This window comes from Styela clava, chromosome 1, assembly GCF_964204865.1.
Source record: "Styela clava chromosome 1, kaStyClav1.hap1.2, whole genome shotgun sequence".
NCBI lineage: Eukaryota > Metazoa > Chordata > Ascidiacea > Stolidobranchia > Styelidae > Styela > Styela clava.
Window position 1 is genome coordinate 24,171,762 of NC_135250.1, and position 23,772 is coordinate 24,195,533.

Here is a 23,772-nt window from a genome sequence, read left to right on the forward strand (position 1 = left end):
ACCACAGCACGGTGTTACAAATCAGACGTTTCCGGGAGTAATGGCGATGTTGCGCAATTTTTTTTTTCGGCGCCATCCCGCGAGGCACCATCCCGGGGAATTTACTGATAGATTTTCTGGTCTGTTTAAAATTTAAGAGAGAAAATATCGTTGCTATGTGATAATAAATGTTCTAGTCAAGAAGTAAACAGGCTTTTGCTAAATTGTAATTCACTGGCGAGGGAGCATATTTTAACGCATTCGGATAATATTTGTTTGTTTTTGTTATAAATTTCGTTACTTGATAATATTTTTACTTCTAGATGTTCAGTACTTCTTAGTTTGCCATAAATGTAAACTAAAGTATCAATAATCTCACTATTTTGTGAGGGTCGCGATCATTTGCGGCCACTGTGGAAAATTCATCACGTCGTTTGAAATAAGTTGTTCAAAAGGATACAATGCATCGCGTACCGAATGGTCACAGGGCCAATTCTACGGGCACATCACTTGATCGCCATGGAATCTCCGAGAGAATATCTGAAACATCACAAGAAAAAAGTAAGTTACGCAGTTGGTCTTTTCACGCCATATATGGCGCTCTCGCATCTCCGAGTGAATTCTCTCGTTTTGAAGACTTGCCGAGAAAGAAATGCCGAGCATTGTGTACCGGTATCTGTTACACGAATGAAATAACGAAATCACAGAGATAAAATAACATAATACAGAAGTGGAAGTCAAATAGCTTTTTATCGTTTGTGCGAGAATTTTTTACGGCCATGCTCATTTGGAGCGATAAGATTACTTTTGCAGCATTGTCGTTTTATGTCGATTTCAGAACATTACAAATTAGATATGCAAAACGTTTATCAGGAATTCGCCTGGTCGATCCGAAAATATCCAAAATGCTGAAAACGATTCTTTTTAAATCTTAAGCGATTTTTAAATGTTTTCATTATAAAAAAAAATATAAAGAGCATTGCGTATGGAAGTTTGTGATGAACGTCAGAGCGAATATAAATTAAACATAAATGCGGAAATCATCCAAACTAATGCGCTCATAATTAACACGAAGTTACAGTATATTTACAATTCGTTCTAGCCCTGTTTTGTCGTCATGGCGTACACTATTTTATTTTTTCAACAGAATTTGGTCGGCATAACAATCCCGATATATAAAACGCAACATTATGCTGCAGTCATAAAAGTTTTTAAACAACCGTAATCTAATATTACTCTAAACCTAACGGCGGGTTTCGTGAATATTTGATAAAAGTTTGTGCTTATTAAAATCAAACTATTCCGAGAATTTCGTCCACAGTTTTTGTAGATTTATAAAATTAGATGTTGCGGAATTTTTTTACAAGCATTCATCGTCATCTCAACATGTCGCAGTTTTTGTTTGTTTGAAAAATATCAATCTCACAAATTTCGTAATAATTGTTCAATTTACTAACGCATAACAAACACTCTAAGTGAGTTTAAAATAAATTTATCGACTCACCCCATGAGGTCCAAGAGGCAGATTCGTCATCGACTGCGGTCGCAGACATAATGGTCTCGAAAAATAAAAACATAGACTTATAAATAAAACATTGCTAAGTGCGGGTGTTACTAATATTGTGACGGAAGTCTTTCTGATACTTTTATCGAATTCATTAGTTTCCGCTTGAACAATAGAAATTAGCGTTCATTTCGAGAGATTCTTCCATAAAAAGAAAAAAGATCTTTTTTTCGCCTCTCGTTTTATCGTTTTAGGAAATAAGTCGAATGTATTGTGGCGAATAAGCGACACCGAGCGGGCGCTGTCTATTTCGGAATTTACTTCGAGACACCTTTGCGTAGAAGTGATTCTTCGTAATAAATAAAACAATATGTTTACTCATATTCATTGTTTAGCTTTAATATTTAAGATAATACAAATATAAAAAAATTGAAAATATACATTCAGATGGCATATAATATAAGTTGTATTTATTCAGATCGTCAATCAAAGAGGCAGCTGACAGCGATTGAAGCGGATGGAACTATCAACGCAAGGATAGGAGACGCACCAGGTAGACTACATTTACATATTGCATTGTACTTACTAGATTTTACTAGTAGTTTAGTTTTAGGTATTAGTAGTATGGTTTAAATCTTTCTAGTTAAAATATGAGATTTACCCTTGATTGATGGCGGTAACTGCAAGATTTTGATATTAAAAGGAAATCAATGATAATAATCACTAAATGCAAATTTTGGTAATGTTTCCATATCAAAGAGGTCATGCTGACACACTCCGAATGTTTTTCAATGATCCGGTGTAACTTAAACAATGTAGGCTATCCCACATTGTGTATATATTGCAGGGAATTGTCGAACGTTCATTCATTAATTTTTTCATTTCTTTCAGGTCAAAATTGCATCTACATTGTCTCTGGTCAGCACAATGAAGAATTCTATCGTTTAGGAACATTCGCACAATTTCCTCTAAACGTTCCAATCAAACCACCAGATTTGGCCGAAGCAGGATTTTATTTCACTGGCTTTAGAGATCGTGTAAAGTGTTTTAGGTAATTACTATTAACTACTTATTTTTTGGCATCGCATATGCTTATATGGGTTATATATAACAATAATAATACTGTAAGGCAAAAGTTTTGAAATATTAAAAAGACATGTTTTTAGGGTCCACACGTCGGGTGCAATCACTTCTATTCACAATGTAAATGGCGTTTCACAAATAAAATCATCATTTTTAGGCATTATCTGGTATATTAAATAATCGCATTTATCACAGCAAAAGTTAATGCAATCATTTAGTCAATGCGATGAAATTCAAAACATTTTTTTTTTTAACAAATTTCGGAATAGATATCAATACTTCATCCCTGGCTAATGTTACATTCATTTTGCCAATTGCTGTTGTATAACATGAACAGAACGCCATTCAATTTATACATTTTTACTTAGTTGTGGAATCGGCGTTGAAAACTGGATTATGGGTGATTACGGTCTCGATCAAAAATGGCACAAAGAAGATTGCAAAATGAAGTACGGACACGATACTACCAATATTCCAATCCCAAAGCCCAACTTCAGGAGTTTACTTCGACAATATTTGGGCGAACACAAACCTGTACAAGGAATCGATAGTCGTATATTGGGTCACAGAAATTATTCCCAAGGTAATTTTATCGTAGAACAAATGTTTCTGTAAATAAAAATTATTAAATCTTGTTATATTCTCATGATCTAATAAGGTTGTTTTAATATAACACGGATGAATGTTTCCTTTGCAAAAACTTGAAACTAATAATTGAAATTTTGTTATCCAATTAATCATACGACAAGCAAACTTCATAAAAAAATTCAAGAATTTTGTGGTTACTATGGTGTAATTTCAACACCCATCGTTAATATGTATAATCTTCAATGCCCATATTTTTAGTCAATAGAACTAGCTCAGAAAAGTAGCCAACGTCAGCTCTTCGGTATTTTGTCATCATTATGATTTTAATATTTTAATTATTTTTCTTCCATTTGTAAAATTTAATTTCGTTTTTCAGCATCGTCTTCAAATAACGACATTACGGATGTAACCTCGAATTTTAGAGGAATCGAAGTTGGTGGACATTACCCCGTAAGTAAAATTGTTGATTAATTGATAAGAATTTATACCTCATTTAATTTAATTTTTTGAGTAAGTTTAAGTATACAATGACGTGTGTTTTTAAAGAGTGAATAACGCTATCGCCTGCTAGAGAAATATATTTACTTCGAATATTTAATCATCCATGTTTACTACAATCAATTATAAGTAAGAATATGTTTCAGGTTTTAACTATCCATCTTTTTTTCAGTCACTCATTTTGGCCAATATTGTTGCGCCGGAACATAAAGAGTTCATAATGAGAATAAATTTGAAATGCGAAGCAGAACGAAGGTATGGTACATAAGTGGTATTTTATATTTGTTTCGACGATTTTAACTATACATTTTCAGATAAACGTATGATATTTTTTTTTTTAATTATCCATGACGCGTTTAAAATGTCTGTCGCGTTCTAGACTAGCGAATAATATGACCTTGAATATGTATAATTTTTCAAAAATATCAAAATTAATATTCGAATATTTAGTGTTTTCCAAAAACTGCCTACAATTCGCATTCAACGTGAATGAAAGAACAATATTCTTTTCAATATTAAACTTTTCTGAAGTTGTGGAATTGAGGTTATAACTAATAAGCTACATTTATGTGTTGATACTATTGCAATTTTTGTATTTAGTTTGTAAAAAATTTAAAATTAATGATAATATGTTTATAATTAGGTTAAGCCAAGTCACATGATTAGATATTCACAAAACTTTTTGTATTTCACAGACAAACTTTCGCGAAATGGCCGACATATCCCGCGCCTTTATTACCAAGTGAGTTAGCCAAGCAAGGATTGTTTTACTTGGGTAATTTAGACCGGGCTCAATGTTTTTCATGTTCCGGTGTATTGCGTAACTGGTCTCAAACTGATGACGTTTCTGAACAACACAGAAAACATTTCCCAGAATGCAGGTAAGCAGGGGCACATTGGATGAATGTTTAGTAGAGTAGTTTTTCAAATTTATCTGTTTCATGACCTGGTGATTATAAATCTATAACTACGCAAGAGTTTCCGACTGATTTTGAGGTATATAGTACAATTCGTATAAGTCGATAGATACTGCCTAGAAATCTCATTAGATCCTCCAAATCCTCATTCGAACTTGTTGCTTTATCTATTTTTTTACATATCGATACACTAATTCATATCCAATTTTTTTGAAATTCAGAATGGAATTTGGTGCTTGTATAAAGCCAGGTCGCAGCAAATCTTCAAAACTCCTCATTAGTAATTGCTACTTTATACTAGTTTCACAATATCGATACAACAATTCATTTACAATGTTTCGTAATTTAGAATGGTTCGACAAGTACCATCTGGCAACATACCAATGACAGATCAAGAGAGACGGGATGCCGATGAAGCCGACCAGAGAAGAATCGCTCAACTTGCTCCATCTAACCCTGTTGAACCGCCAGACCCATCCGAGGAGGAGCAAAGATACTTGGCCGAGCATTTTCCATGTCGCCATCCTGCGAACCCTCACATGAGAGAATACCAGTTCAGACTTTCTACATTTGATCAAAATTGGCCAAATAGAATCCGTGCAACCCCGGAACAAATAGCCAAAGCGGGATTCTTTTTCCTAGGTTTGTTAATAAAAATGATCAAATTTTTGTAAATCCGATTTATAAGTTAAATCTGCTTGGGCATAAGTTTGTTAAATATGTTTAAAAAATTACCAAAAACTTGGAATTTGCGAAAAGTACAATTTTGTGTTACTTATGTAAACGCCTCAAAATTAAGAAAAAAATGTTATTATATATTTTTCAAAAAATTTCTAGATCTAACATAAAAAAAAAATTTTTAATTGTAGGTGGTGATAGAACAAATATTCCAATATGTATTTTATGTTTTTACTAGGGGACAAAGACAGAACGAAATGTTTTTATTGCAACGGTGGTCTGCAAAACTGGGAAGAAAACGACGAGCCATTTACTGAACATGCAAGGTGGTTTCCAGGGTAAGATATAATGATTAATAATAATAAATTATTGAATAATACCGTATTATATATCCATAAATTGCTTATATGTTGGGGTTTTATTCGTATACAATATAAGACCAACGGTTCAAACCGATACGTGTACTGGTTTTAGTGTAGGCAATGAAGCGCCACCGGAGCCATACATTAGTCGCTTTGGTTTATAAGGAGCACGATCGATTTTTGAGAAAAAGTGGATTTGAATTGCGTCTCGTGGTCCGTAAAAAACAGTAATTGAATTTAATAAAATTTTAATGGTCAATACAAGAATTTAGATCAAACAAGTTATTTTTTTGGTAAAATCGTTAGATTTAATTACACCAAAAAAGTGAGAACTTCATAACTATGCTGCTAATTTATCTTAATCGTTTAATAGCAATGAACGAAAAATTTAAAATGGTCAATTTTCAAGATGTGAATTCGTCCTGAAAAAGAAAGGACATGAGTTTGTACGTCGAATAGCTGAACAAGATCCAAACTTAAACAGACCTACGATTAGAAATGCTGTTTCCTATGATATTCCACCAATGAGATGTGGAGCGATGTCAAACGTCGGAACAGCAAGCGGTCAACCAGTTATTCATGCGAAGCAGGGTGTTCCAATTGAACCAAATACTGTTTCGTCTACAAATGAAGCGAGTGCATCTTCACTTCCAGGTACATAATGTTTTTTTCTGATGTTACTATACATGTATTTACATAGGGGTATCGAACGGAATCCCTCGTTACAGAAAATATATGTACATACATAAGCTGCATTAGTATGAAACGTTATCCATAAATCTAAAACATAACTTTAAAAACACCAAATATAACTCTAGTCGCCAACTGCAGTGTACGTAACCCAACCTATCCTATCATTGGATATAAGGCATTCTTCAGGCAACCAATATACCCCATGATTGGGATAAATAAAATAAGTATAAATGTTTTTTTGTTTTCTCTTCTAAAATATCTTGACAATTTTTTCCAAACTGATCAATTTGCCAAACCCAAACAATTGTTCAAATACTTTGACAACAAAAACGACTTTTCGAATTAATAAATTAGGGGGGTTTTGTGTGTGTGTGTGTGTGTGTGTGTTTACTTTATGTCCATTAGTTCGACGTATTTTGCATTATATTTGAATGATATTTGTCCCAAAGTTTTTTAACAAGAAATGCTGATGATATATAATAATAATATTAAACATCTCACTTTAATAACCTATTTGTATCATCTTATTTTCAAATAAATGAAATATATATTATTTTAATTTTCAGGTGAGGACATTGCAAAGAATTTGCTGGAAATCAAGAAACAAAATCTTTGTCGAAAGTGCAAGACGAGGAATGCTGAAATTGTCATGCTACCGTGCGGTCATCTGTGTTCGTGTGAAGAGTGCGCAAAGAAATCAGAAAATTGTTTCATATGTCACAGACGTGTAACAGACATACTTAAAACGTATCGAGCATAAAGTTATGAGAATGTAATCGGTAGATGATGTGAGAGCGTGTGGTATAGTAAAGAGCGCTTTGCTCAAACTAGGTTTGGCATTGCAGGTTGGAAATATCGAATAGCATCGAAGGTTGTCCAACCCAGATATAACACCTCATTCGAGAATATACAATTGATTGATTGTGTTAAATGCGTCGATATATAAGCAATTAATAATTAATTAATGTCTATCGCTGAAAGATATTGATATATGCTTCGTAATTCAATGCATGCCAAGCATTTTGCTTCTAATCATACTACGTTTTATCAAACCAGATTCGTCAAGTACTGACACTGTGATACTTATTCATTTTAGCTAGCTATTGTATTTTTTTTATTACATTTGCGAAAAGGCAATTCAAGTAATATGGTATTAATTTGTAATTAAATGCATATACTGAATCTGGAATTTAATGACAGGGGGTAGTGAGATATATATATTTCAGCAACATAACAAACTCATGATAATTTGATTAAGGGTTGATTTTAAGTAGATTATATTCATGAAATAACAAGTGCTGTGCATTGTGCAGCTTGCAATGCTGCTGAGACAAAATAGGAAGCTTGTTTTTATGTCGACGTGAAAGCAAAATTTTAAACATAACTAAAAGGCTTATGAGAACCATGAGAACGCTTCTGTGGTAGAAATTTTGTGCGTTTCGTCAATATCTCTTATTTCCAAGATCTGAGTAGGCGTTACTCGTAACAGAACTAAAATAAGAAATAAATCGGAATAAAATTATTGCCTAACCCTAATACGAGAAATTCTGTTAAATAAATTCACCCTTCCATGCAACCTTATCATGTATCTATCACAATATTTTTGGATCAAAACCACAAAACTACTCAAGAGTTTGTCCGTTTTTCGACATGTAATCCAATAGATTTCCTTTGAATTCACTGAAATTATTTGCTTGAATTCGACAAATTAATAATAAAAGTTTAGGATCGCAGAAGTTGGTATTAATAGCGAGTTGCACTCTAAGACATATAGTAAATAAACACAGAGATCGGTTCAAAAACCGCCGCCCGCGTGGTAATTACGTCCCGCGTATCGATTCAATATGGCCCGCCAAACTAAGGTGGAAAAGAAACAATTCAATTATACCCTTACCTTTATTATACGTACAGGTATCGTCCCCTTGTTTGGGATCCTGGCTCCTGCCTTGCAAATATCACTTCGCTTTTCGGTCAATCAATTTTGGAAACCTGTTGTATAAATCAAGGCTGCCCAACCCGCGGCCCGCCCTATCAAGTTTGCGAGCTGACTTTTTAAATTTGTACCGTGTTATATAGGCTCGAGTATTTTGCGTGATTTTGCTGTGATTATTCTCGCCAGAAGCTGTAATAAGAATTGATAATGACTACAATGAGTACAGACCGATTTGTAAAGTAGTGAGAAAGGGCCGCGTTTTTCTCCAGACCTCTTCAATATCTACAGCAAAATGAATATACGGAACATAGAGCAGCATGAAGGTGTCAAAGTAGGTGGTCACAACCTAAACAATTTTAGATACGCGGATGACACAGTGCTAATTGCCGACTCGGAGGAAAATCTACAAAATATGCTTAGAGCAGTCACAACCGAAAGTCGAAAACGAAGGACTCTGAATGCAAAGAAGACTGAATGCAAAGAAGACTGAGTGCATGGTTATCTCAAATCAACCAGGCATGCCTGTTGTAACACATTATGCAAAAATGAGAGAATAAAATGAGTTACCACTTTTAAATACCAGGGGTTCACAATAACTCCCGACGCCCGATGCAAGACTGAAATCTGGAAGATAATCGCTTTTTCAAAAGATACATTTAACAATATGAAATCTATCTTTACCAACAGAAATATAAAAAACTCAATACTAAAACCAGCAAATTGCTATTCTAATATTCGAATATTTTGCTGGCTTTACTCAGTAACCAGTAAATAATTAATAATGTGATTGATTTCATGTTTTAAACTTGCCATCTATATAAATTATGTAAATTATACCGAAATCAGGACTTAGCTAGTATTGAAATTTGGTACAAACACTTGCGGCCAACAACGAATTTCGTCATGTGAATGTGGCCCGCGAGACAAAAAAGATTTGGCATGCCAGATATAGATGATAGGTCAATAGCCCTTTACAGAAGAGGTCATTCAAGCGGCGAATAAACCCTTATATTTAACCATAATCGTCTCTTGTTGATTCTATGCGCCCGAACTTGCAATAGTCATCAACATATCCTATTATAAACTTGCAATTCGTATTCTAATTGGATTTGCCTTTCTGAACATGCCCAACCCTCCATACAATGACTAGAGAAACACAGTTCATACTGAGACATCTTTTATCAAATGACATAACTTCCAAGACAGCGTAATTGAAATCGCAATACATTGAAAGAGTGAATATGAAAAAATATTCTATCGAGTTTTTTTAAAACGTAATGCTACAGCTATTCTATAATACAAAGTATCCACTATCGCGAGATAGAAGATACACGATGACATTAGTATTATCCAGGAAGACCACGTGGAGGTTGCCATCTCCTTCCCATCCTGTTTGTCTCACGACTACGCATTTAAAATTTCAAAGAAACCTATCAACATGCTACGCGAATACGCGAAACATTTTCAATGAAATTTTAGAAATCTAACGTAGCGTGAGACATGATTAATAATAAATCATATATTGATTAAAACTTTAAACTAAGTTAATTCCGACGATAGTTTTCATTATGCAATCTATTTGACCAGTTAACCCTAAATTCTAAACACGTTCATCGTGCTTTCCACTTTGCGGCCACAAGTTTTGCAGATGCCACTCTCAGCTGCACAGTCGTCACACAAGTCAATATGACCACATGGTAACGTAACAGCATTAGCTCGATTTCTCTCGCAATTTTTGCACAACTTATCCATAATAGATCCTGAAATAATGACGAAAAAATTGTTAAAAATACTATGGTAAAGGGTTTTCATTAATTTAACATTCAAAAACGTTCAAAAAATTATTCAAAATTCGAAAAGCATTTTCCGTGATCGTATTGACGTGGACGTCAGTTGTTATACTTGGTACTCACTAAGGCGTAATGTACCACTATAATTCTATTAGCTTGACACTTCAAAGGTCTCAAACATAATAACTTTTTCTTAACATTTGAGTGAGTGCCCACCGGCGACAAATTAGTATACGGTAGCTGTGTACACAAAGTAGTAAAATGACAAACCTTTTGGCGAATCCTTCTCCTTTGTAGATGCTCGATTGTAAAGTCTTTCTGCCAATTTTCTCTCTTCATTGGTGTTCGCAATTTCGCCGTTTCTCACTTTGCTTTCTTCCTTAACAGCTTCTTTACCTTTTCTTTCGGTCACCTAAAATATAATATTATATAAATGCGTTGTCAAAAATACCATCTCCTCGTAATGCACCAAGTATCCTAGAATAGATTATCAAATCAACCGTTCGACAGTACCGTTCATTCTAGGGGTGTGCAACAGGGGGTTCGCGGGCCACAGCCGGGCCCGCCAAGCCATTCAGTGTGACCCTTGTACACTCATATTTTTCCTTATCAAGCATAAAATCCTAATTTGACATTTTTTTTTGAAAAGTCGCTCACGTGAATCAAATACATATTGACTTCTGCTATTTCACTGCTTTAAATCTCTCTCCGTTTCGTCCGATGCTTTTATTACTGTAAAGTGTAAAGCAAACAGATAACCGCGTTCTCTTCTCTTGCGTTTAACGCTAAATTTTTTCTAGATACCGAAAGTTGGTTATATGGCCCGCCGATAAAGAAAAATATGAAATGTTGCACACCCATGGTTTACCAAAAGGCTTTTCTCACCTGGTCAGGTTTCCTCGTATTTTCCAAACTACTCAAGAAAGTCCGTTTAAGAGAATAGAAATTCCGCGTGGGTATAGGTATATTTCTAGAGGCGTGGCCAGTTACCATCTCGCAGTCTTCCTTGTGCCATTTCTTGTCGAAGACAGAGTCTTCTATTTGCCAATTTTCTGTTCCAATACCACAGCTGAAATATAAAAAATAATCGAACCGGGTTGAAAATAAACGAAACTAACTAACCGTATTGCAGGAGCATTGTAAATTGCATTGCTTCATTCCGTGTATATTATGAGCCGCTTAATTAGACTTTCGTTCCAAACAAACGTTTGAAACTTGACATAAACAATAGTTCGATTTACTTGACCATGTATCAAATATAAAATCCTAAGTCAGGGCTTCCCAACGCTGATGTCCAGGTAGACCCCTAGCGGTCGACAGCGAGTAGTAATACTTAGTACTATTAAGAACCAAGTGATTTACTTGATATATTTCCAATAAAAACTTGGGGGCCTATACAACTTTGAATAAAAGGGGTACACAGTGATTAAAGATTGGGAATCTCTGCACTAAGTCGTACCTAAACATGATATTCGAATAAAACAGCCAAGGTTTGCGAACAACTATTTCTAGTTACTATTTTCCGAATATAATGCTTCACATAGACAAAAAAGACTTCATTATCTGAATAAACTTTAAAACAAACCTCAGGTTTGCGATTAAATAGAGTTTCAGGTTTTTATATTTTCTTAGTCGATTTGAAAAATTTGCAAGATTGTAACTTTTTGTACCTATTTTATTTAATAAATAATTTTTTTTTTTTTTTCATAAAATCGTTTTGCTCAGTTACGAAAAGCGATGAATGTGAATAGGTGTACTTTTTTTTTTAAATATAATGTAATATAAACACCAAACTTGAAAATTTCTTTGACTTAGCAAAAAATCAGCAAACATACCCGAAGCATCTAGCACGGTCCTTGTACCCAGTGTAGTAACATCCCGCCGTTGCTAAATCCCATACTTTTACGGTACTATTAGATGGATATTTTGCAAATGTTGCAAGCCTATATACTTCCTCGCTGGTATCTCCAGGTGGAATATAAACACGGCGATCATCTTTAAAAGTAAAGATAATAAATTATTATGTGAAAAATGAAAAGAGAACTTACAAAAGCAGAAATTTATTCTTTGAAGTATAATATTTTGAGCTTTCAAATATTCAAATTGTAGAGGTTGATTTAGGAAGGTATAACCTTCGTTTACATCGTGTGACGAGCGACTCATTTCGAGTTTCTATTCAATAACAGCCTTGATTTTGTTCACTTGGGGAAACTTATACAACGCTACATTGTTGTGTCAACAACACCGCGAAAACATAGAATATAAAGGTACATCAATGGCGATAACTGCATCAAATAATCATCACTAACACTCAACAACAGATATCAGTCAACAGGGAAAGTAATTTTACGAAAGATATGTCTTCACATATAATAAATGCTGGAATCCGGAACAATAGACAACAATTTACAGTGGAAAGATCATATGACAAACAAGATTTTTCCAGCTGTACACACTTCTCATAACATTGTGAACCTCAAACAGGCATGGTAGGCGATGGTTACTCAAAATACCCAAGAATACGCTTGTATCATTGCTGAAGCTGGCTTTGTCTATTGGTTAATAAATAATAGTGTCAAATAACATTTTTCTCGTGAGATTTCATGACGATATCTGTGACGTATACAAGGACGTTTGGAGGGCGCCAAGAATACAAAAGCTTTATTTTAATTACAGCACATACAAAATGGCCGAACGGAGACGATTGTAATTCCTTGAATGTGCTGGTAGCGCTGTGTGTATATATCATCGATGTGACGCTGAAAGCGTTATGTGCAACGTCATAAAAGGTGGAGTTCTGTTGCAGTGATCCATTCAATATAATACTAATTACATATGTTCAATTTATATCAAAATTATCAAGAGACCAATTACACGCTATTCAATATTGTAAGAACATACTTAAGCAAATAAAGTTTTTGTTGATCATTTACCTGCTTCGCCCACGTTATAATCTATAACCGTTGTCACGGCTTCTCTTAACCCAAGATCGTCGTCATCGTCCGTCGGATTTGAAGTCTCTTCTGTGAAAATTTTAAAATAATGATTTGGAATAGGACATGACAAACAGTGTATCCAAATTTTATGGCAATTTGTCAATTTCGTGGTCAAAAACAGAGCAATTGTAGAGTATTTGATATAATAAACAAAAAGCAAAGTCTAAACACATATCCACAGATGTAACGGTAACGGTAGAGCTTGACTAAACACTGACTTAATAAATCGGCGTACAAGCTAAACGGAATAGCGTTCCCATTGCAATAGAAAGTTTTTCTATGACTTCAATTAAATGGCATAATTTTGGATTCCATCTGAATCAGGGGGAATTTGAAGAACTTATTTAATCTTTCAAATCAAAAAGTTAAAATAGCTTGATCTAAGAATTTTTGCCAATAGTAACAGCAACAACATTTTAGCAAAAGATACATATGGACACTTCTACCCAATAACACTAACGTATTTAAATGTTGAGCGCAAGATGACTGTGTTGGATGCAATGACTTATCATTACCGACATTAAGTATTTCGTTACTTTTTTATCATTTATTCATCAGTATATTTCTTTATTATAATTAATTTAAATCATTTAATAAAAACGTAGATGAACCCAAATATTTCAACCAAACAAAACATCATGATCCGGCGCAGCAACCCGATTTGAAATGGAAGGTACGTACGGCAACCAACCGAGACATATGAAACAATAATACAAGCATAGATTTTGAGGCCGTAAAAAGTGGCTTGAATATTAGGAAAATAATAATAATAATCAAGTAACGAAATACACGCTTCCATTAAATAAATATTCCGTATCCCCGCACCCGAGCCTGCGCGGACATCCAAGTCTGGTCATAAACGTCCGTAATGGGCCAAAACGTATGTTAGCCACATTAAACTATTTAAAATTGCACATTTATCGATACCACATATTGTTTTGGCCCTCACACATTTATTGAATGGAGTAAAAATACTTGAACAATTACTGATTGAAATTAAACAAACTTGATTAAGATATACTGAGAACTGACTTCATAACAATATATAGAGAATAATATAATGTATACCACATACATAATATTTTATGTTCTACTTATACTTAATTCTGTTATACTAACCTGACATTATCACTTCTCCTCTATTTTTTGAATTTTTGAAAGTCTTGTAATTTTTATATACGTATATATAGTACTTATAGACTTCTTAAATGAGAAAAAAAAGTATTGCCAAATAAGGAAAATATTTACAATTTGCTCACTTCACTCTGTCGGATATTTTTTTTTGTATTTTGGCCACAGAAAATATTGTAAGATTCTGTTCTAGGTCAAGATATTTTCTGATAGTAAGAGAAAATAAATTTTAGCGCATACTACGACCATCTATGATAACGTTATATACACGGCTGACTCTCTTGTACACACTGTACAAACGAAAATAGAACACGTTGTTGTTGTTGTTGATCCGTCAGTTTTACGACGGTAAATGAAGAGAAAACCGTGTACGTATGTTAAAAATAGCATAGAACTCTCTACTCTCCTTTTGTTCAAAAGCTCACGGGGGACACCACCAGGTCGATCTCTACCACGAGCAAAAAGCGTGATCATGTCGTGCTCTATTCATAGTGTTCACACAAAATCTGAATTTTGATGTAGGAACCATTATAATATCTTCCTATGTTATGATTTTAGTATTTTATTTTGTAGTAGTTTATGTTTACGTACTACAGTATATATATATTATATGAACCTGCGTCCAGAATAAGCATCAGGCGAATACTACGGGAACGTGAATCAAGAATTAGTAGACTGCAACGTGACGTAAACCCGAACCGACGTTTAAACATTGTATTCAAAGTCGTCGGCAAACTTTATTTACCTGCGGGTAGGGTTGGGCGTTTCGAAACACTGTTTCGAAACGGCTGTGTTTCGATTTTCGAAACGGGTATTATGACGTCATGTCAAAAAAATACCTCAAATTCGTCGATGTATCACGTTTGGACTTTAAATGAATTTGCTTGAACCTTTTCACTTATCGATCTTAAGATCGGTAGGTATGTTGATAGGTATTTGTCTGTTTGTTTGTTTGTTTGTTAGATACACGCGATATCTCACGGAAGCGAGGATGAATCCGCTCCAAATTTTGCATATGCATTCATCATATCTCGGATCATAAGCCTATTGATTTTGGATGAATTATGTCGTATAATTAGCGAGGTATAAAAAATTAGTGATGGGACACAAGGTGTCACTATGGAGTAAGAGCGCTGTTTTGAGGATCCCCTAACTTTCGATCGATAAGTCTTCGGTCTCTGACCGATATTCTCGTTTCTGATGTTGTTCGGTTATCAAGTAAATGACAGAACTGACTCTAAAAAAAAAAAAACAAGCGCTATACAACAGCACTTGTTATCACATGAATCAGTGTGGAGGCAATAATAAATTTAGGATCATTTTTTGTTTTATGTATTAAAAGTTAAGTTAAAGTTAAAAATTTATTCGCGGTCGCATTTGGCCCGCGGGCCGCAGTTTGCCGACCCCCTGTTGTATTTTTTCCCGTTCAATTTCGGACCTACAAATGATTCAAATCAGGGGACAGAAATGAAAAATGAAATGCATTATTATCAAAGAGATACGATGAAATGAAAAGCAGGACAAAAATAGAATGAATTTCGCGCAATGGTATCTCATATGAGTATCAAGATGTGCAGATATATTGATAAACCGTGACAGAATTATCGCCATCTCTATATTCTGGTCCAGATCTCTATTCGACATTCAAGTTTATCCACCTACAACACGACATGTTCAGTACATCCGTTTGTGATTTTTAATATATACTAATTTTCTGCGCCGGGCTGGCTAAAACAATTTAACGTATATTGACCATACTCAGGGTCGTGCCAAACTTTTTTGCTGCATGAGAGAGCTCCTGATAATGATGGCCCTCATACCTAACTACACAAAAAATTCGGGGTATAAACAGAAAATAGAGATGTTGTTATACATGAGAACAATCAGTCACACAAGAATTTTCACGTATTGTCAGTTTATACGTAAATAACAACACATCGAGAAAAACATTCGTAATGACGCAAGTTATACAGTTTGGATCTGCTGAATTTAAAAACTTTTTGCCTGGGACAAAACCCCGATCTAAGAAATTCATTGACGGTGAGTCTTATGGTCCGTAAAATACGCTAATCAACAACGTCTTGTTACGTTACTTTACGTTATTTCTGAGGGTGGCGTGTTTTTGTGATTATTTCATTCTAATAACTAAGAAGTCAGTAAAACGTTGCGACCTACCTCAAGCTATAAAAAAAGATCTGACTCCCGTTTGCAAAAATTTGCAATTTCATAAACATATTGTTCAATCTCTCTCTTGTCAAGCCACTTGTTGTAAAAGATGCACTAGATAGGCTACGTTAGAAAAATATAAGAGCTTTTTATAATGTATTGCGAAATATGACAATAAAGTTTTGTAAGTAATACAATAATAACGGCTGTCGGCGATAAACGGCTGTCGGCGTTTCTTTTCAGTTGATATATTGTGAACGCTGTTCTTCCTTTTGTTCCGACCGGCTAATTTTTATCGATAATTGCTTTTCTGTTTTCAGGCGTATTTCGCGGACTTTACTGCACCTGACGTGTCACGCATTGTTTTAATTGTTCATGTATTTTTATATTTCATTCTTATTAACTGCTCTCTAAATTTAGTTGCTCTTTTTATTCTAATAACGTTATCGTTCACGTTACCTGTCAGTTTCTTGTCGATTTAGGCCTTTGGAGCGTTATCATATGTAAGTTCATTTTCTATTAACTTTCTGTTTATGCATTTTCGTTCGGCCCTCATCTTGTGATTGTTTATTGATTATTTCATTTTATTAACAGTCAACCGTTTTACAATAAACGTGTATGACATAGAACATCTGTGTGCCTAAATCTGACAACGGTGACCAGGTACATTTGATGCAACAGAGAAATACAACATAAGTAAAAGTAATAGTGAAAGTTGGGCAGTTAAAGACATATATATACTTGTAAGGCGACTTTGCCAGAGGACCTTGGCGTCCCGATTCGTTAATGACTTTTGTTTCCGAATAAAAATTGCCACTTGCCGCTGACTTCATCGATATATACCGTGGCGTGAAGCTCTGAGCAATTTTCGCCGGGGCTGGTAGTGTCCGGAAAAACATGCTGAACCATGAATAGTGTTAGTCAGTCACTCAGTTCTATACAATATTGCCATTACATGTGTGGGAAGGTGAATTGTTTCGAATAATTTGCGATTACGTATTTTTTGTTCTGCTCCAAGGTAAGGCACTTCTAGATGTCATTGCTAATTCGTCATTGCAAAAACGAAACAATCGTTAACGATTAATCTTAGATCCCATGGGGCGAAGTTCATTTTAAAACTACACTCGATGCTGCCACAAATATTTGCAGATCAAATGCCACTCCCTAGCAGTCGCGCTAATCCAAATAGCAACTTCATGTTTTCGTGCCAACCCAGCGCCTAACCATTTTTGTTGTTGTCTATCCGCTGTCCTCGTGACACATTGGCGCGGCGGTGTGGCTCAACGGGCTAAGCGTTAGGAATACGCTCGCCACAGCACCTCTAATTACTCTGCGTGAGTTCGCAGGTTCGAATCCCATGCAGGGATGGTTATGTGCGAAAGGATTGCTGGACTTCTCTCCGTCGTTGGGTGGTTCACGTAACTGCTGGTCGGTTACGGCTTCCTCCACCACCAAGTCCATGCTTCCGAAAACAAACAATATAACTAATCCCATACCCGACTTGGAATGGTAACCGGACGAGAGGCCGTGGTTCGCCATATGGATAAGCCGTCTTATCGGCTTTTCTCTCCCCGGGATAAATATGTAAATCCCATCCTACATAGAATGAAACAAAAATATGGGAGTCGTTTCGAAGGCTTTGCGATTACACTCTTGAAGTATTTTTCTGCGCTAGTTTAACACGCCAGGCCCGCAATTTATCGCATGTTCAGCCAACATGCACATTCGTCATTGCAAATACAAATCAAGCGCTGGCGTTAATGGCTGTACTCATTCGGTACCTCGTGTGTTGTATACGTGTGCGTGTGTGTATACGTGTGCGTGTATAGTGGCGTGATGTGGCGCCCCTGGATCTTTGCGCGAAATGCCGCCCTCTCAACACCGTCGTAAAAGCTGAATAAAATTCCACACAACAGAGGAATTAAAACATTGAATAGTAAATTTTATCGAAAGTTCCAAATTCAATGTTTAGTTTTGATTGAAGCAAATTCAGAAATTATATCGTCAACGAATAATGTCTCGACTAAATCATTTTCAATGGACTGTATTGCTGGCATAGACAGCCTGCTTGCTCCCATAATCGATCTCAAGTAAAACTTTATCAACTTCGGTTTTGACTTCCTTATTCGCAGCTTGTGAAAGAGACGGCAACAGTGAGATAAAGCTTGAGACTCCTGAATAAATAAGGTGTTGATTCACATAAACGATTTTTGTCATTTTTAAATGTAAAATCACTTGATTGTACTAGTGCAGTGGTTCCAGGGGCTCCCTACGGGAGGCACGAAGCAGTTCGAGGGGGGCACAAGACTAATAATATATTATATAACGACTTCGTTCGCATACTTTTCACGGCAGTTTCATTACTTGAAATTATTATTATTTGCGATCACAGGGTGTATTCATTTTCTTAAGCGTGAATTGTTTGATCATAATAGAATTTAAAATCTACCAATGAACATAGTTCGCCGGTAAGCCGTCTGGTCTAACCCAGTGCCGCGGCGCACCGGTGTGCCGCGAGACGATGCTATAGACGTGCTGCACAGGAATTGCAACTTTTCTCTTCTTTTTACGAATTATTTTTTATTTATTTGCTAATTTTGCGTTAGTTTACTACTCTACTCTACTAACGTAAAGTTAACCTGCTTTTACGTTAGCTTGAGCGACGCCAATTCAAATTCCTGACACCCTCCACTGTGCATTTGTGACGTAACAAGGAGTAGGCCCATATGTCAAGCATGTATATTGTAAAACCATGGTAAAACCTATTGTCGAGGCTAAAACATAGCACGTGTAGTAATCGAATATAAATGAAGTGTGAGTTTGCAGAATCAGTGCCCAGTGGTCTTTGATTAAAAAAGTCAAGGAACGTTAAAGTTTAGCAAAATGGATACATTTTTAAAAAGAACATCTGATACTGAGCAACATATTGTACCTAGCACATGCAACGTGGAAAAAAAAATTGTCAAAAGGAAATACAGGGAAGATTACGTCAAATATGGATTTTCTTGCTGTGGTAACGGAGATGCTCCAAAACCAGTCTGGGTTATTTGGGGGGAGCAACTTTCAAATGAAGCAATGTTTCCGAGTAAACTTATGCGCCACTTAAATACGAAACATGCCGTTCATGCACGCAAGAATATAAATTATTTCCAGCGGTTGTTAAGTCAGAATAAGAAGCAAGAGTGCTCTGTGAAGTCGTCTTTTATAGTGTCCGAAAAGCATTGGAAGCTAGTTATCGTGTTGCGAAATTGATTGCGCGTCACGTAGTGATCGTAATATAGAGCGATTGTGTGTGTTCGGGTTTCTGTCGGAGCAAAAGCCAATTTTTATTATCACAAAAACACAATTTATAAACCGTCTTGATGTTGACATCCGTCTAGCTATAAAAAAAGACTGCGCATAATACGAGAAGCGTATCCTAAGCGCAAGATTCCCTTTGATTGTATACTGGAGAGCGTTTACTTTCTTGCCTGTGGTTTGCTCTTGCATTCCATAATAGGTCGTAAACACATAATACAATCCAACACGTTTCGTTTCTTGGAATGGCGAACACGGAGACCGCGAGTGCAAAAAAGCGCTGGAAGGGGGCCTCGAGCCATAAAACACCTGGTTTAGACGTGTATCTTGTGTAATTTTTTGGCTTCAGTGCCATATTAGGTCGTGTGTGACTGCCTTGGTTCATTTAAAACGTGTTTCCGCTTTGTTTATAAGGTTCTGCCACATTTTGAGGCCCTTCAGTAACGTGCCTCCCCTGGATTTATCCACAAGATCCAATGGGTAGTTACGCCACTGGTTGTATAGCTCGCTTTAGAACTACTCGTGTAGCCATAAATATCTCCCCACTGCCAAACGGCACTCCAAAATTGCTTCATTGCAATAGATAACTCAAATAAAAAGAGACGCCGAATTATACAATCACCGCAAGTAACCGAAATAACGGCCAATCGTTCTTCCTCGTAGAATGATGCAAAACAACAAAAGCTGCACGTAATTTAATGTGTATTGTGATCATACATTTAAGCTGGAACATTCGAGAAAAAACTGCTAAACATTCAAGGGTGCCACTCCGGTACGCGATCTCATTCTCATAAAACTACATTAGTGCGTGATCTCATGCCAAAGTGATACGAATTGTGAGGCTACTTTGTTATACGTTAAATCCAGGGGTTCTCAAACCTTTTTAGTCTCAGAGCCAAATTTCAAACCTCAAAGTTGTGAAGAGCCTCACCCAAACAACGCAAGTTAAAATAGCAACAAAACTTAGCACGTATTTAAAAACACCATGTCGTTGTAACAACAACACACGTAACAACTAGGGCTAGGCAATGTATTCGAATAACCAATCAAATAATAAAATATTCGAATGGAATTTACTATTTTAATATCTGGTACCACGTGACCAAGTCCTTGTCTTTGCGTTATGGTGTTATATGCTTTTTTTGCGCTTAACGTATCGTTTCAATTCTATATTTTTCGAAAACGTACCGACCGTTCCGTAAATTTAGAAACGTCAAACCAGATTAGTTATTCAAAATAAATTTTTCATATTTTAAACTCCGCATGCTTGGTGACATGTCATTAGCCATTTCTTGCATGATTCGAACATAAAATTGAATAAAAGCAAATGTTAAAATGACTTTTCGGCGTTTCATTGCGAAAAGGTCCATTGTAGATGGTCAGAAAACTCGAGTTATATAAATAGCATGGATTTAAAAATGACCAGTCAAAGTTTTTACAAAAGCTGGTATGAGTTACTTGTACATAGGTCCTGCACTGGAGGTAATTCAGACAATCTAATTTCAAAAGAATTACGAACGAGAATGAATGTGTGATATGGACATTTGTAAGCATGGGAGTTAAATTAGCCATTTCTTCAGTTAAAAGCCATCATGATTATCGTACCCAAAAGCCATCATGATCAAAGCACGAAAAGCATTAAATCGACATAACCTCAAACGATATTTATTTCTCGACGCCTGGAATTAATCAGAATAAACGCAGCGATATAAAAACATACAACAATATGCAATCTAATCACGAATCTTGTTTCATTTTTATCTTGAAAATACGGTGTCGTCCCACTTTTTAGCCGTTTCTTTGTATCTTTAATATAGAAATCAAAACATTGCGACAGTCACAAGACGCCACAAAGCGTGATTAGCGTTGCATTGCGTTTGTTTTGGTTTTACGTTGTAACCAGATAAGAAATATCAGGTCATACCCCCGTTAAAGCACTTTCTATTAGCTTTTTAGTGATCCCTTCCATCCTTGGCAAATCAGTCGTGAATTTTGTTGTAGCAATGCACACTGACTCGTTCAAGAACTGTTGCGCCTATTATCATCGAAAATGATTACAATTGGTAAATTTTGAAGCATTTGGGCAGTAATAATTAAGGCATGACATAATCAGAATCATTAAGTGGAGTTGCTGAATTGCAAATTTCGTAAATAAAATTTTAGCATTACTCAGTAAGGATTTTAGCTATAATAACCGTTAAGTTGTTGTTTTGTTGAAAAATATATTAAAACTTGAAAGAATTAGTTATAATTAGCGTCTGACCCTGGCACAAATGCCTTATACCACGTAGAAATGCCTTTATTGCCAATTTATTTAATCGCTATTTAAATCAGCATTCAGGATTCACGCAATCGCAGATTTGCGAGGTTTAACTATCTAATACTAGAATAACACGAACACCATAGAAAAGCATGAGAAACTCAATTATCAGTTAATAAATATCTGCATATCTGTTACCATGTACTTTAAACAGGCACGGCTAATTTACAGGCGGTGATATAAGTAAGATCAAGGCCAAGGCAGAGGATAAAACTCAGAATGAAATTAATTAGGTTTTGAAATCAGTCCTTAATGTCTTTTACAGCTGTCGCTGATGTGAGCGCACGGGTATACTAAAAATATAAAAGTTTGATATCCGGCGACCAATTATACTTGCAAGAAAGGGAAAGGGCGGGTATATAGATTACTATTAAGATATCGTCCCCGAAAAGATCGCGGTGACAAAAACAAGCAGCGATTATTACGAAATTAACCAGTAAAACACGCTTTATTGTCAACTTTTCAATGTTTATATTAATTTCTAAAGTGAGTATCGACCTCCGACGATCTGGATTCCTGTTGTGTATAAAACATATTCATCATTCGACTATTCAGTATTCGTTGAAAATATTCAAATTGATCGATTTGAGAAAATATTCGATTTTGCCCACCCCTAGACTATAACAGCCATTTAATTTGGCTTTGATTTCTAATAAGTCGTAATCGTGGGGGATGCAAGGTGCTTGAGATGATCGGCAGACTATTTTCGATTACTGAAACAAAATTAAAACTCTCCAGAAATTAAAATAATCATTGAGTTATTTGATTTATACATAATATTCGGAAATGCGACAAAAACTAAAAAATCCAGGAAAGCGAGCCAATGATTACAGCCTTGTCTAAAATCCAAGTGAAAAGTGTCCAAGCAGCTGCGAAAACGCTTACTGTTGCGTCACTATTGCACCCTGTGGATTAGTCAACGCTACGAAAATGAATACGGGGGAATCCACTCGACTACTAGACTTCAGTATTTTAATTTCAAGTCAATGATTAGTTTTTAATGGAAAATTTTCATGGAAAGTAATTAGTTTTTAAAGCATTAACTATAGTCGCAGGAAGGGTTGTTGCACCACACCATGTATCCAATGAATTCAAATCATTTGTAGACGAACATGGAGTTCAACATAAATCTACTACTCCATTGTGGCCACAAGCAAACGGAGGAGTGGAAAGACAAAACCGAAGTTTAATGAAAGCCATATAAATAGCCCAAGTAGAAGGTAAAGATTGGAAATTTGAATTAAACAAATTTCTACTTGCATACAATTCTACATGGCATATAACGACAGGAGTATCGTCCTATTATTTGATGTTTGGTCGAGAGATGAGAACAAAACTTCCAAAAAACCGGACCAAAATACAACATATTCGGCGAAAAACACAGATACAGAGACTGAAAAAATAAGCTGCAGGGGAAATTCTACTCCGATTGCAGCGAAGGGGCAATTTTACCAGATGCTGATGGTCGGGGATTCGGTGCACGTTAAGCAAGATAAAGTTGACAAGATGTCAATCAACTTCAATAAATCTCTGTGTGAAGTTGTCGAGAAGGAAGAGAAGTCACAGTCAGAGATGAAGAGGGAAAAGAATCCCGTCGCAATTCAACATTTGTAAAGAAGTACAAAGATGACACTCAAAATGAAATTGGCAAAATTGACAAAAATAACACAGTGTCCCAAATTGCTCCAAATTCGTCCAGGCCAATCAATTGCGAGAAAAAAACTATGAGCGTCTAAGGAGAGAACGAAAACTGCCTTCCAGATTCAAAGACTTAGTCATGAAATAAAAGTCTGATTTAACAACTGCTTATAACAAAAGGAGGGATGTTGTGTTCATG

General features: G+C 35.6%; 2 protein-coding genes across 2 annotated transcripts; one reads left to right on the forward strand and one right to left on the reverse strand.

The window, feature by feature from the left end:
* Positions 1-305: 305 nt before the first annotated feature.
* LOC120348578 (baculoviral IAP repeat-containing protein 7-B-like) lies at positions 306-7,484 on the forward strand. Its single transcript, XM_039418737.2, has 11 exons — positions 306-540; positions 1,962-2,036; positions 2,375-2,534; positions 2,935-3,149; positions 3,531-3,604; positions 3,825-3,907; positions 4,348-4,533; positions 4,919-5,211; positions 5,486-5,585; positions 6,019-6,263; positions 6,869-7,484. The coding sequence occupies exons 1-11, from the start codon at positions 441-443 to the stop codon at positions 7,060-7,062; spliced, it is 1,725 nt and encodes a 574-aa protein (XP_039274671.2). The 5' UTR covers positions 306-440; the 3' UTR covers positions 7,063-7,484.
* A 1,906-nt stretch (positions 7,485-9,390) lies between these two features.
* Positions 9,391-14,475, reverse strand: LOC120325406 (death-associated inhibitor of apoptosis 1-like). The gene is made up of 6 exons (XM_078112368.1): positions 14,141-14,475; positions 12,959-13,048; positions 11,861-12,020; positions 10,911-11,094; positions 10,296-10,437; positions 9,391-9,995 (listed from the first exon to the last, which is right to left on the reverse strand). Exons 1-6 carry the CDS (start codon positions 14,145-14,147, stop codon positions 9,829-9,831), a joined length of 750 nt encoding a protein of 249 aa, XP_077968494.1. The 5' UTR covers positions 14,148-14,475; the 3' UTR covers positions 9,391-9,828.
* Positions 14,476-23,772: the final 9,297 nt, after the last annotated feature.